The sequence below is a fragment of the Trachypithecus francoisi genome, unplaced genomic scaffold (genome assembly GCF_009764315.1).
Source record: "Trachypithecus francoisi isolate TF-2019V2 unplaced genomic scaffold, Tfra_2.0 Contig00555, whole genome shotgun sequence".
NCBI lineage: Eukaryota > Metazoa > Chordata > Mammalia > Primates > Cercopithecidae > Trachypithecus > Trachypithecus francoisi.
Genome location: NW_022680723.1, coordinates 105257 through 119819, shown reverse-complemented (window position 1 = coordinate 119819; position 14563 = coordinate 105257). Strand labels below are relative to the sequence as shown.

General features: G+C 42.4%; 1 protein-coding gene and 1 non-coding gene across 2 annotated transcripts in view; both read right to left on the bottom strand.

The window, feature by feature from the left end:
• Positions 1–3743: 3743 nt before the first annotated feature.
• The window catches only part of LOC117085449 (protein GVQW1-like), a gene marked incomplete at both ends in the record, with an annotated part of 31932 nt that continues 21112 nt past the window's right edge, over positions 3744–14563 (bottom strand). Inside the window, one exon of the mRNA XM_033214373.1 lies at positions 3744–3805. Within this exon, the coding sequence (XP_033070264.1) occupies positions 3744–3805 (62 nt within the window). The remainder of the gene's footprint in view (positions 3806–14563) is intronic.
• LOC117085458 lies at positions 8397–8531 on the bottom strand. Its single transcript, XR_004437963.1, has one exon. It is a non-coding gene; the product is annotated as a small nucleolar RNA SNORA48 (small nucleolar RNA).

Genomic DNA, 14563 nt, shown 5'->3' with positions numbered 1-14563 from the left:
TACAACAGAAGTGAGCTAAGAACTCAGCTTTTGGATGGTCCAGATTTTATTTTACTGAAAATGGAATCTATGCTATCCAGGACCATGAGTCCTTTGAAAATGCTCCTCCAATAGCGTGTCTCTCAAGTAGTTCTATTTTAGGATCACATCATCCTGCAGAAGCATGGACAACCTGCATTTTTCTGCGGTTGTTTAAGGGCATGTGCATAAACCCTAATGACAGATGATGAGAAGAACATGGTTACAACCCTGCAAAGGAGGGCTCATGGCAGAATGGCTGCTGGGCTTCCCTCAGTGCAGCTAATATATTTCTTAAAAATGAAAGTCCTCTCCACTTCCATCTATCTGTCTATCTATCTATCTATCTATCTATCTATCTATCTATCTATCTATCTCTGTCTCTCTCTATCTCTCTATATTTCTATCTATCTCCATCTGTATTTCTAACTGTATCTGTCTACCTGTATATCTATTTATCTATCTTTCTATCCATCATCCATCATCTATTATCCTTTTATCTTTCTACCATCTGTCTACGTATCACCTATTATCTTTCTATCATCTTTCTGTCTATCATCTACCTATCATCTATTTTTTTCTGTTTTTCTATTCTCTATCTCTACCTTTGTATTTCCATCTCCTACATACACACCCCCGCCCCCCACACACACACATGAGAAATCTCCAATCTTCTGCTCCCTTTGGCAATACGGTTAGATCATTTTATTCTAGGAAATGTGTCCAAGGAAAACAAAGAAGTCACTGGTCCTGACCACAGAAATATTTCCATCACAAAGAACACGGACTGAGCAATGCAGTCTCTTTGTGAAGAATGAGGATCCATTTTAGGCAACATATAACTTAAAATAGCCCGAACCACTGTATGGATTTGCTCTGCATACACTCATTTCATGTTGGTGACCATCTACCAAAAATAATTATGTGTATTCTCAAAAATTTATCATAAGCCATTGTTAGGACAATGGCTTCATTGTAGGAACCACTGTCCATTGAGTCATCACTTAACTATAGTACGGTTGACCTTTGAACAACACGGGTTGAACTTTGTGGTCCACTTAGAAGTGGATTGGATTCTCTTCCACCTCTGAGTCAGCAAGACAAACCCTTCTCTTCCTCCTCAGGCTCCTCAATGTGAAGACAATGGGGATGCATATGATGATCCACTTCCACTCATGAATAGTAAATGTGTTTTCTGTTCCTTATTATTTTCTTAATGACATTTTCTTTTCTTTAGCCTGCTCTATTGTAAGAATAGAGTATTTAATACATATAACATATAAAATATGTGCTAATCGACTGTTTATGTTATCAGGAAGGCTTCCACTCAAAAGTAGGTTATTATTATTTATGTTTTGGGAGAGTCAAAAGTTACAAGTGGATTTTTTTTTGAGACAGAGTTGTGTTCTTGTTGGCCAGGCTGGAGTGCAGTGACTCAATCTCTGCTCACCGCAACCTCGGGCTCCTGGGTCCAAGTGACTTTTCTGCCTCAGCCTCCCGAGTAGTTGGGATTACAGGCACACATCACCACACTCGGCTAATTTTTGTGTTTTTAGTAGAGACAGGGTTTCACTATGTTGGCCAGGCTGGTCTTGAACTCCTGAGCTCAAGTGATCCACCCACCTCAGCCTGCCAAGGTGCTAGGGTTACAGGTGTGAGCCATTGTGCTCAGACTACAGGTGGATTTTTGACTGCACAGAGGGTTGGCACCCCTAACTCCCACATTGTTCATTGTACGTATACTCTATACATACATTATGTATATTAACTATACATTATAGTTAATATACATAGATTTAAAATATGTATAGTTAATATGCATGTATTAACTATACATTAACATACTCTGGGGTGTGTCTGTATTCTTCAACACTCTGAATGTTAGAGAAGTTACAGAATTTTTCACATCCTCTCTCTTACCTGTTATGGAAACAGGGATACTGACTCCTGGCTATTTCACATGGTGACATCAATTAAATTGGGCCTCAACTCCTGAAAGGACAGGAAACGGTTTAGTACATGTCAGATCATATTGGATGACCACATAACCCATTCAATAAGAGCCAGATTTAGCCATGATGAAAAACTGGTGAATCTCACAAAGACAGGCATGAAAAGACTCATTGCAATGGGTTAAGACGAAGGTGACTCTACTGTAAATTCCCATTCACTCAATATTCCTGTGATTGGGAACCTCATGCAGATGAAATTTGTCTTCTGTCCTTCATCTGAAAGAACAATTACACAAATCCCAAAAATCTGCTTAAAAGGTGTGTTGGAGGCATTCTACACAACCATCATAAGGTTGAGTAGAATTAAGTATCCAATGCAATGGACACCTATAATGATCATTCTGAGTTACTGTGAGATGGTGTATAGAACAATAACAAATTTGAATATAATTAAATATCAAAGTAAATATGTGCAATGGTGACTTAAGCCATATGTAATCATCATTTGGGAATAGCACATCTGTAATGAAACAAAGAGAAGATGCTGTCTTTACTCCATCTCTTATAGCTATAGCTTCTTCCTGAAGCAACTTATGGCTCTATCATGTGGTTTTCATATGAAAAATGATAAGAGCAGAATATTTGAAATTTCTTAGCTAATAAGCTCAATGGATAAATGAATGGATAGATGATAGATAGACAAATAGATACGTGATGGATAGATAGATTAGATAGATGATAGATAGATAGATAGATAGATAGATAAAAGATCTATAGTTAGGTAGATGACAGAGAATAGATTTTGATAGGAAGTAGGTAGATAGATGATAGATGGATAAGTAGATAACTAACCGATGGATGAGAAACATAGAAGACATAGATGATGATAGACGATGATAGATGGATGGAGATGAATAGAGAGATGATAGATGAGACAGATGATAGACACATAACATAACAGATAAATGGATAATATGAGATAAATGGATATATAATAGATAGATGGATATAGACAGACATGAGAGTAGAATAGGTAGGGAAGTTGGTACATAGAAAGCTTGATAGATGAGTAGATAGAAAATGGATAAAAATGGAAAAGATAGAGATAGACACGAGATAGACAATGATAGCTAAACTAATAAATCTAATAGCTGTTACATATGATATGAATTTATACTTATACTCACATCCACACAGTTGAGGTTTGCATGTAGAGGAATACTTAGATGTTAGCATTTGTATTGAATTACAATGGTACTGTGTACATTTAAGTGTCATAAGCCAAATTCTAAATAATCTAATCCTTTTAAAACTCCAAATCACTAGAATCCTGAGTTAAAAAGAACTCACTACCCTCCAATTCCAAATAATTTCTCAAGAGTAATGATTCAGTTGAGGGAAACCCACAGCCTCTCTGAGAGAGGAAACTTCTCCACTGTATTCCCTGGAAACAGGCACCCTTTGGGGCTCTCCTTTGCCTCGAGCTAATGATTTTGTTCTCTTTGTTTGCTTATAGGGGGAAACAACTATGTTATAAATCAATGAGTTCTAGCTTCGTGCACTGAATCTGGAGATCCGACAGGTTTGGAAAATTATTTTTGAAGCTGACCTCACTCCTCTGTGCCGGCCTTGGCAGAGGCTGTGGTTAGATGCTGGTTCTGCTCACATAGATATGCCAGATGGAAAAAAATAAAAGTATTTTCAACAAACCAAGAAGCAGTGACCCAGATATAAAGAATGAGCATTTGTTTCCAGTGTCCGCTGGTGACTCACCTCATTCTGTCATTGGTCAGAGCCTTCCCGTTCTGAGGCACAGTCCTGGCAAAGGCCGGCTTCTGGAAGGACAGGGCTTGCCTGAGAGATAATGATTCAGGAATCAGACAGTGGGGCGGGTGTTGGGTAATTGCATCGCTCTACCCTCAGCGTGAGTTAGAAAAGGATTGCACTCCAGCTTCTGCTGCGGTTCTTCATTCTCTGCTCTGTGTGTGTGTGTGTATGTGTGTGTGTGTGTCTGTGAGTGTGTGTGTGTGTGGAGAGAGAGAGAGAGAGAGAGAGTCTTACTCTGTCGCTTAGGCTGGAGTGCAGTGGCATGATCTCAGCTCACTGCAGCTTTGACCTCCAAGGGTCAAGCTATCCTCCCACCTCAGCCTCCGAACTAGCTGAGACTACAGGCGCAAACCATCATGCCGGGCTAATTGTTTTGCATTTTTTGTAGAGACAGGGTTTTGTTACATTGCCCAGGCTGATCTCGAACTCCTAAGCTCAAGCAATTTACATGTATCGGCCTCCCAAAATGCTGCGATTACGGGCATGAGTCACCACACCCGGCCACCATTCTCTGCTTTTCACTTGAGTAAATGCATTTAAAAGCAAGGGTGAGCTCTGACAAAGAAAGCTCTTGCCCAATTCTATAAACAGAAAAAGGATGAGGGATGAGTGTTCAGGATACTGAGTATCTTGAATATAGTGGAACATCTGGGTTTTGGTTTTTTATTTTTGAGACAGAGTCTCACTCTGTTGTCCAGGCTAGAATGCAGTGATATAATCCTAGCTTATTGTAGCCTCGACCTCATGGACTCAAGTGATCCTCCCATCTCAGCCTCCGTGTAGATGGAACTGCAGGTGTGCAGCAGCACAGCCGGCTGTTTTATTTCTTTAATTTTTGTTGTTGTTGTTGTTGTTGTTTTGAGACGGAGTCTCACTCTGTTACCCAGGCTGGAGTGCAGTGGCAGAATCTCGGCTCACTGCAAGCTCCACCTCCTGGGTTCATGCCATTCTCCTGCCTCAGCCTCCCGAGTAGCTGGGACTACAGGCACCCGCCACCACGCCAGCTAATTTTTTGTATTTTTAGTAGAGATGGGGTTTCACCGTGGTCTCGATCTCCTGACCTCGTGATCCGCCCACCTCGGCCTCCCAAAGTGCTGGGATTACAGGCGTGAGCCCCTGCGCCCGGCCCTATTTCTTTAATTTTTGTAGAGACGGAGTCTTACTATGTTGCCCAGGCTGGTCTCAAACTCCTGGGCTCAAGCTATCCTCCTGCCTTGGCTTCACAAAGTGCTGGGTTGACAGGCCTGAGCCACCACTCCCACACCTGGTTTCTTCTAATATCCTTTCCTTTGACACTCATTTGTTAGGGGAATGTATTATTCCTTATGGCTGCTGTAACAAATTGCCAGTAACGTAGGGGCTTCCAACAACACGCGTATTGAACGTGCCATTACTTTTGCACCAACCTAATACATACTCTCACGGTTCTGGAAGTTGGAAGTCCTGAATCAATACCACCGAGCTGAAGTCAAGGTATCTCCATGGTTGTGCTCCCTTGGAAAGCCCGTGGGGAGGATCCTTCCTTACCTCCTCCAGCTTCTGGTGGCTCCATAGTCATCAATCCAATCCTCAAGGCCAGCCTCTCTGAATTCTCTCTGCTCCGTCTGGCACCTTCTTCTCTGTGGGTGTGTCAGATCTCCTTGTGTCTTCCTCACATTAGGATCCGTGTCTGGCAATTTAGGAGTCACCACTTCTGGGTTTGTTGAAAGTACTTTTTTTTTTTTTTCCATCTGGCATATCTAGTTGAGTGGAACCGGCACCTCCCCCATGGCCTCTGCCAAGGCCGGCCCAGATGAAAGAGGTCAGCCCCCCAAAAATAATTTTGCAAATGTGTCAGATCTCCACATTCAGTGCACAAAGCCACAACTCATTTATTAATCATCTAGTTGTCTCCCCTACAGGCGGGATCATGTGCCCATCTCAAGATCTATACCTTACACACATCTGCAAAAATTCGTTTTTCCAAATAAGGTTCCATTCACAGGGTGCAGAGAGGAACAGCTGATCTGTTTGGGGAACATTATTCAGACTATGGCCAGGAATGAGTTGTCACCATTTTGGAAGGATGCGTTTTTCAAAAATAATTTCAACTTTTATTTCCGATTCAGGGGATACTTGGGCAAGATTTTTTCCTGGGTACATTGCGCGATGCTGAGGTCTGGGGTACAAATGATCCTGTCACCCACGTAGTGAGCATAGCACCCAATAAGTACTTTTTCAACCCTTGCTGCCATCCCTCCGTCCCTGCTCTAGTAATCCCTGGTGTCTATTGTTGCCAGGAATGATGAATTTTTAAGTTGATGCATGTCCCAAGTATCCCTGGGAAAGACTGGGAGTGTGGTTACATTGTGGTCAGCAGTGTAATGCTGTTTCTCTGCTGGAAAATAAGAAGTGGTGTTAAAACTGAAGGAGATCTTCGGAATCTTCCCTTAGAGCTTACAAATATCTCAGCCAGGTCCTGGGAGGTCAGAAGGACCGAATGGGGCCAACCCCTCACCAGCATCTCCTCCACCACACTGCCTGACCAAGATAAAATTCAATTATCTTTTACTGCAGCCAAATTCCCCTCGATTATCCTCTCTTCCATTTTCGTTCTGCTCTTCCCCTTCCTGGAAGACAGAATGAGCCTTTACTGCATGTGAATTGTTGGCTTTCTTGCCAGCCCAGGTCCTGAGCCATGGGCTGTGCTTGAGGAGCCTTCAGAGTCTTTTGCAGGAGGACAGCCACACCAGCTTGAAGTAGACCCCACTCAAGAGGCAAAAGACTCCTGAAAAAGCTGATATTTAAGTGGTTCCAAAGTACTCATGTATAAGGGGGGAAAAAGCAAATCTCAGCTCTCCAGGTAGACAAAGAATGTTTTACAGCTATTTAAGCATCAGTAACAAGAAATCTTTGACATAACTAGTTTCTCCCAAATGAGCAAATAAGTACTCTTACTAATGGAAGAAACATGAATAAACATGAGAGAATTCCAACAAAACTCAAAGGGATCAACTTTTTTCTTTAACTTTTCACATCTGGAGCTTTCAAATTCTGTCAATTTAGCATCTAAAAACAATAATTGACACATGTTCAGCGTATCCATATGCAATCAAGGTGCTGCCATTAAACATCATATGATTCTTTTCATAGTTTGATAAAAATAAATTATAGCACAGGAGGCATTTGAGATAGACTGTATGAATTTCCTTTTTTATTAATGTTTTCTATATTTTTCATATTTCCAGATAGTTTCCCCCAATGACACTGGTAATTCTGTTTTGTTTTGTTTTTTACATGATGAAGAGTTTAGTTTATACCCTTAGGTCTCAGCAAACTCCCTTGGTGATGGTGAGAGACACTTTCCATCATTAACAAAAAATGTGGCCGGGCGCGGTGGCTCAAGCCTGTAATCCCAGCACTTTGGGAGGCCGAGACGGGCGGATCACGAGGTCAGGAGATCGAGACCATCCTGGCTAACATGGTGAAACCCCGTCTCTACTAAAAAATACAAAAAAAACTAGCCGGGCGACATGGCGGGCGCCTGTAGTCCCAGCTGCTTGGAGGCTGAGGCAGGAGAATGGCGTAAACCCAGGAGGCGGAGTTTGCAGTGAGCTGAGACCCGGCCACTGCACTCCAGCCTGGGCGGCAGAGCGAGACTCCGTCTCAAAAAAACAAAAAACAAAAAACAAAAAACAAAAATGTATGCTGAGGTTTAGATGACATCAGGAACGGAGGACAAGTGAGGGGAGGGGGCAGGGAGGGGAGGAGGGGGAGGCGAAAAGAAGATGGATGGGGAGTGGAGGGGAGGGGAGGGAGGAAAGGGTGTTAATATCAGAGAATTTGACAGAGAATGAGAAACCAGGAGAGAATAATTTGGAGTGGGAAAAAAAGGGAGAGAGCAGATACAAATGCTGTTTGAAAAGAGCAAATCAGACAGTTTCTCCTCACAGCCAACTTGTAGATAAAATAGCATCCCCTTGCTCTTGTGGATGTAATGAAAATTCCCACTCAACAGGTGTTCCACTATTATGACATTAGATCTGGTAAAAATGCCAGTGCTGTTTGCCTGTTGCCATAATTAAGTAGCCATTGATACTTGACTAAGAATTAATAAAATAGTAAACTGTCAGTAAGTGGGTTGTCAGGTTTGAAAGCCTGGCTGATTTACTTCCAAGAAGGACAAACCCCGTACCGCAGTAGAGAGCCTGGGATTACCAGATGTTTATCTGCTAAAGGAGAAGGCATACTCCAAAAGGGGGTTAACAGGAAGCTGAACACAAGTCCCTCTCACATCAAGATTTTCCAGAGCACAGACTGACCTCTTACAACTCCACAGTAAAAACCAGTGACTTCTGAAGAGGGATTCTGAATCATAAACCCCAAGGATTTGGAAGAGTCACTTTTTCATGTGTCATCCTCACTTGTTGGGGACATGTGTGTGTGGCTTCATGATTGATTGCCTTATGCAAACTCTAATTTTGTACACAAGTCTACGCTGGTTATTCTACAGAGGTGGTCCAATTCCCCATTTATTTGCCCCTTTTCCTGCCATGCTGTTATCCCTTAAAATGAGCTTTCTTTTTCTTTTCTTTTCTTTTCTTTTCTTTTTTTTTTTGTAAATGTGTCCAAGGCATGAACCAGGCATAGACACAGATGAGAAGCCAAGCTGGGATGAACAAGGGGTTGCTTTTTCCCTGGCTGATATGAGACAGTCACCACTAACCAGATGCCACTTTACCCAGGTCAGGGACATAAAATGAGCTTCTTAGGGCAAATCAGAAGGGCACTCAAGGAGAGTCAGAGATAGGTTTGGATCTGTGTTCCCACCAATCTCATGTCAAATTGTATTCCCCAGTTTTGGAGGTGGGGCCTGGAGAGAGGTGATTGGATCGTAGGGGTGGGTCCTTCATGAATGGTTTAACACCCTCTGCTCAGTGGGATTCTCATCATAGTGAATGAGTGAGTGAGTGAGTGAGTGATCACAAAGTCTTTGGATAGTTCCAAACTGTGTAGCACCTCCATCATGTCTTCCTCTCTCTTCTTCCTGCTCTAGTCATATAAGATGCTGTCTCCCACTTCACCTTCCACTATGACTGTCAGCTCCTGAGGCCTCCCCAGAAGCAGAAGCCACCACACTTCCTGTACAGCCTACAGAACTGTGAGCGAATTAAACCTCTTTTCTTTATAAAGTACCCAGTCTCTGGTATTTCTTCTTAGCAGTGCTGAGGCAGGATAGGTAATCAAGGAAATGACCATGTTCTCTGTGTGCAGCAAGCACGGTAACAATGACAGTACTAAGCTTCAGCATTTGCATTGTTATTGAGCTCATTCAAGCAAAACAATTCTTTAGTAGGGACTTTCCCTTATACAGGGCATGTGCATTTTGATGTTACCTGTTCTCAAACTGACCCTTGCCTCGTTTTAATAGTAAAAGCACACCTGTGCATTGAGATGTAAGATACTAATGAGACCTACAATGCATGAACAAGCATATACAGCCAGTGCATGTATACTCCCAGAGGACCACTCAGAACATGCTTATTAACAACACCTCTTCCCACCTTCTTATGACTCATCCAGGGAGTTTCTCCAGCAATAATCAATACTGTCTCACTGTAACTAGTAGCCTGCCCTGAATCTACTCTCTCAGGGTGTATTGTCTACCCTGCCCCGACCTTCCAGATACTTTTTTGTTTTGCAATAATTTATGCTGCATCTTTTTGGTTGTGTGTCTGTGTTTAAATTCTTTTAAACCAGGAAGACAAGAATCAAGGTATCATAACAGCCATCAACAATGTGAGAACGCATTAATATGAACAGAAAATGAGGAAAACGGCTATCATGTAGCAGGATGAGAAAGTCCCTGATCTCATCCTGCAAACAACCTGCACCATACTAGGTTCACAGGCCCTCCTGTATCCTTCAAGCTCACAGGGACCCCCATCATCCTTCCAAGCTGACAATATCCCCCATGTTCTTCCAAGCTCAAAGTGGCTTCCACATCTTTCTAAGCTCTCATTCACTCGCAGTCCATGTCCTCCAAATTATATTTCTCACAAGATTCCACAACTTTCTTTTCCTGCCTCTTCCCTGCAGCCAGAAGTTAGAATCAGCCTCTCCGGTCAGCCTTATCTGAATTCCTTTTTCTGTCTTTTCTTCACATTTGTTCATAATCAGTGCTTTTATTCACATCGCCGCACTTGGACATCCTATGTGAAATGTGCTCACTGTAGGGCTCTGACAGATACCCCATCTTAATTCATTCATTTCTATAAAGCAACTTGAGGCTTGTAACCCTGTTCACTGTTCAATTTGCCTTTTTAAACCCAGCCTCAGCCAGGTGTGGTGGCTCACATGTGATCCCAGCACTTTGGGACACCAAGGTGGGCAGATCATCTGAGGTCAGGAGTTCGAGACTGGCGTAACCATCATGGAGAAATCCTGTCTCTACTAAAAATTCAAAAATTAGCCAGGTGTGATGGTGGGCACCTGTAATCCCAGCTACTCAGGAGGCTGAGGCAGGAGAATTGCTTGAACTCTGGAGGCAGAGGTTGCAAGATCATGCTACTGCACTCCAGCCTGGGCTACAAGAGTGAGGCTCTGTCCGCCCCCCCACCACCAAAAAAAAAAAAAAAAAAAAGCCAACCTCATATTTCACCATCCTGCTGAAACACCTATGGATCCACCATCTCCCAAAAATAAATTTATAGGGAAAATCACCTATGATATACAACTTACAAAATTTATCTGATGATTTCATCTTTCTGATTTGGCCAAAGTTCACAATGCAGGGATATCATCATCACTCTTCCAACAGGGAAGTAATCTTTTTCTTCAATTCCCAGCAAACTGAGGAACTAGCAGATAAGTAACCTGGCACTCAAAATATTTAGAACCTATGAGGGCATTTCTTGCCCAAATGACAGCTTAACTTTATTGCTGGTGTTACTGTAATCTTAGGAGGCTTGTGAATTTTTCTGACTCTCCAGCAAAGGTGAATATCAGTCACCCAATAACTGATGTCACAAAGCAGGTGTCATGACGCAAACAGTAGTAATGGAACAGGAAGCTTCCACTCTTCCTAGCTTGGAAACAATGCTCAACAGGGTACCTGATAAAGATAGAGAGTTAACACTAAGAAGTGTGCTGGGGAAATGCTAATTTTCTCACACTTTCCATCCTCATGCTGTGTCCCTCAGGCAGGATGACCAAGAGCTCTAGGAAGAGAAGGAGAATGTATTTCCATTTACCCCTTACTCCGAACAAGTATGCAAACAGATATGTGCATCAACAGAGTAAGTTCACATTCACCTACCAAAGAGTTCAATAAACTGACAATTATACAATCCTATTTGGGGTTAAAGCATAGAAACATTTGGCTTCTTCCAGTAATAACAAGTTTGCACTGGTAGTTCACTATTTAAAGCAAATAAACTAGAGAAGCATGGTGACTATGAAATAAAAATTACAACTTTTAGACTTTTAGTGTAAGACTTTTAGAAAAGATACAGTAACTATTCACTGACAACCACATATTTCAGCAAGATGCACCAGGTAGTTGTTTTTGAGAAAATTAATAACAGATGAATTTTAGGTTCAGAAAAGGCAAAAGTAAATATGACACAGCTGAAAGCTACAAACAGCTTGGAAAAAGAACGTTTCAAAATATCTGGTTTCAAGATGCTCAGGAACTAGATTAGTTTTATCTCTTCTAGCACCCTAACACATGACTTTTATCTTCAAGTTTGCCTCATGACTAATGTGAATGCTGAAGCTCCAGCCATTGTTTCTACATCACAGAAAGCAGATGAGGGACCAGTGAGGAAGGAAATGGCCTCTGTGCCAAGTGAATTAGCTCCATCTCTGCAGTCATCCTAAATGTCCCATGACATTTCTGCTGCAATCCCATTGAATTTACTTACTTGGCCCCAACTAGTTGAATGAGAGGCTAGTAACTACAGATTGCTTGTTAAATTTGAAACATTACAACCCGGAAAAAATTTGAATTTACTTGAGAACGGACTTCAGGCTGGGATCAGTGGCTCTCGTTTGTAATCCCAACACTTTGGGAGGCTGAGGCAGTAGGATCACTTGAGACCAGGAGTTCAAGACCAGCATGGGCAACATGGTGAAATCTTGTCTTCCCAAAAAATACAAAAATTAGCCAGGCCTGGTGCAGGCACCTGTAGTCCCAACTGCTTGGGAGGTTGAGGCAGGAGAAGTACTTGAACCCAGGAGGTAGAACTTGCAGTGAGCCAAGACTGTGCCACTGCACTTCAGCCTGGGCAATGAAAGGAAAACTCTGTCTCAAAAAAAAAAAAAAAAAAAAGAGAGAGAGTGAGAGAAACAGAGAGAAAATGGACTTCAGTTATGAAATACCAGTTTCTGCTCCAAATGCCATGGAATAACCTACTTGATGAGAGCTTAGAGATGACATCTTAGAGATGCGTTAATGAAGATTTATGAGCCACTAACACCAGCTCCTAGAAAAGCAGTGCATACTCCTCTGCAGGCTCACTCCCAAGCAAGCCAATTTTTCACTGTGGTGTTGGGTCTCCTGTCCTTGCTCCGCTCTCTCCACACATCCCTAGTCACCCTGGAGGTCGGAATCTGAAATGGGTCACCAAGGCTGCTGTCTTCAGGAGGCCCCAGGGAAATTGTTTCTTGCTTTTTTCTAACTTCTAGGGGCTGCCTGCATTCCTTGGCTCATGACTCCTTCCTTTGTCTTCAAACCCAGGAGTGTTGCTTCACCTCCACCTTCTGTCTCTGTCTCTGCCTCTGTCACTCTTTCTGACTCTGCCTCTCTCTTTTTCCTTCTGTCTCTGTCTCTGCCTCTCTCTGTCTCTCATTCTGTCTCCTCTGTCTCTGCCTCTCTCTGTCTTTCTGTCTCTGTCTCTGCCTCTTTCTATCTCACTGTCTCTCTACGTCTCCCTCTCTGCATCTCTGTCTCCCTCTTTCTGCCTCTCTCTTTCTTTGTCTCTCTCTCTCTTTCTCTCTGTCTCTCTCACTTTCCCTGTGTCTCTCTGTCTCTCCCTGTCACTCTATCTCTATCTCTGTTTCTCTTCATTCATCTCTCCTTGTGTCTCTCATTCTCTCTTTGTCTCTGTCTCTGTGCCTCTGTCTCTTGAATATCTCTCTCTTTATGTGTGTGTGTTTCTCTATCCCTCTCTGTCCCTCCTCTCTCTCTCTCTTTCTGTCTCTCTGCTTTCTTCATCACATGTCTTTGACTCCTTGCTGCTGCCCTCTTCCACACGTTCCTCAGATTAGGACATGAACATCTGGGGACAGGGGCACCCATGTTGCAGCCCATGACAACCACTTTAGGATTCTAAATAAAACAACAGGGTCAGCCAGGCATAATGACTCACACCTGTAGTCCCAGCTATTCACAAGGCTAAGGTGGGAGGATCACTTGAGCCAGGAGTTCAAGACTGTAGTGAGCTATGACTGCACCACTTCACTCCAGTCAGGGTGACAGAGCAATACTCTGTCTCAAAAGTAATTAACTATTAAATTAATTACTTAAAAAACAATTTATTTTTCTAAAAGGTGTTTACTGTTTTGATGATTGTTATCTGAATGTTTCAGGTAATGGATTTTATTTACTTATTTATAGAGATGGGCTCTTGCTTGTTGCCCAGGTTGGAATGTAGTAGTCCAATCATAGCTCATTGCAGCAGTGACTTTCTGGGCTCAAGTGATCCTTCCTACTCAAACCCCGAAGGAGCTGTGACAACAGGTGTGCAATACCACACCCTGCTTATTTTTGCAAAAGATTTTAGTAGAGATGAGGTCTCATTATGTTGCTCAGGCTGGTCCAGAACTCCTGGCTTGTGTGGTCCTCCCACCTCAAACTCCCAACATGCTGGGATTACAAGTGTGAGCTACCAAACCTGGCCATGCTGATTTTAAAGCCTATTTAAATTTTATAGCATTACATTACTGCCCATTTGATCACATTATAATATGTGTGACCATGTTCAGATGACAACACTTAAATATGTTGAGTGTTCAAAGAAGGAACCACTGTTGCAGACTGACTGATGTTTAGAATGCCTTGTGCACATAAATTACAAGAGAAAAGAAGTAGTTTTCATTAGCCCTTGGAAGATTACGTGGTGGATAAACCAGTGACATTTCACTTTAAAGAGAAAATTAAGCAGGTAGAGTTTGCTTCAAAGTAAATGTGTGCTGAGCACAGTAGAATAAGAAGTGGAGAAATGTTGTAACTGTGGAAAGGGTAAAGTTAACTCTTGGAATGTGGCTACAATTCAAGGTAAGGAACACAGTAAGTTATCAGAACATGAATTAAGGTAATACAGAGAGAGTTTTACAAAGTCAGTTTGCAAAATAATACCCAAAGAATGGCTGAATAATTAATAAGATCTATAGTTTAGCATTTAACAAAAGGACCCATTTCAGATGCTGATTTGTGAGCCAGTCTTTATCTGTTTCCATTCCTCTTTAGAGCACAGCTAACAAATATTCAGTATCCAACGGCGAATGAGCAATGGCTCATGCCTGTAATTGCAGCACTTTGAAAGGCTGAGGCGGGCAGGTCACCTGAGGTCAGGAGTTCAAGACCAGCCTGGCCAACATGGCAAAAATCCTTCTCTACTAAAAATATAAAAATGATTTGGGTGTGGTGGCACATACCTGTAATCCCAGCTACTCAAAAGGCTGAGGCAAGAGAATCGCTTGAACCCAGGAGGCAGAGGTTGCAGTGAGCCAAGATCACACCACTGCACTCCAGCCTGGGTGATAGAGCAAGACTATGTTGCAAA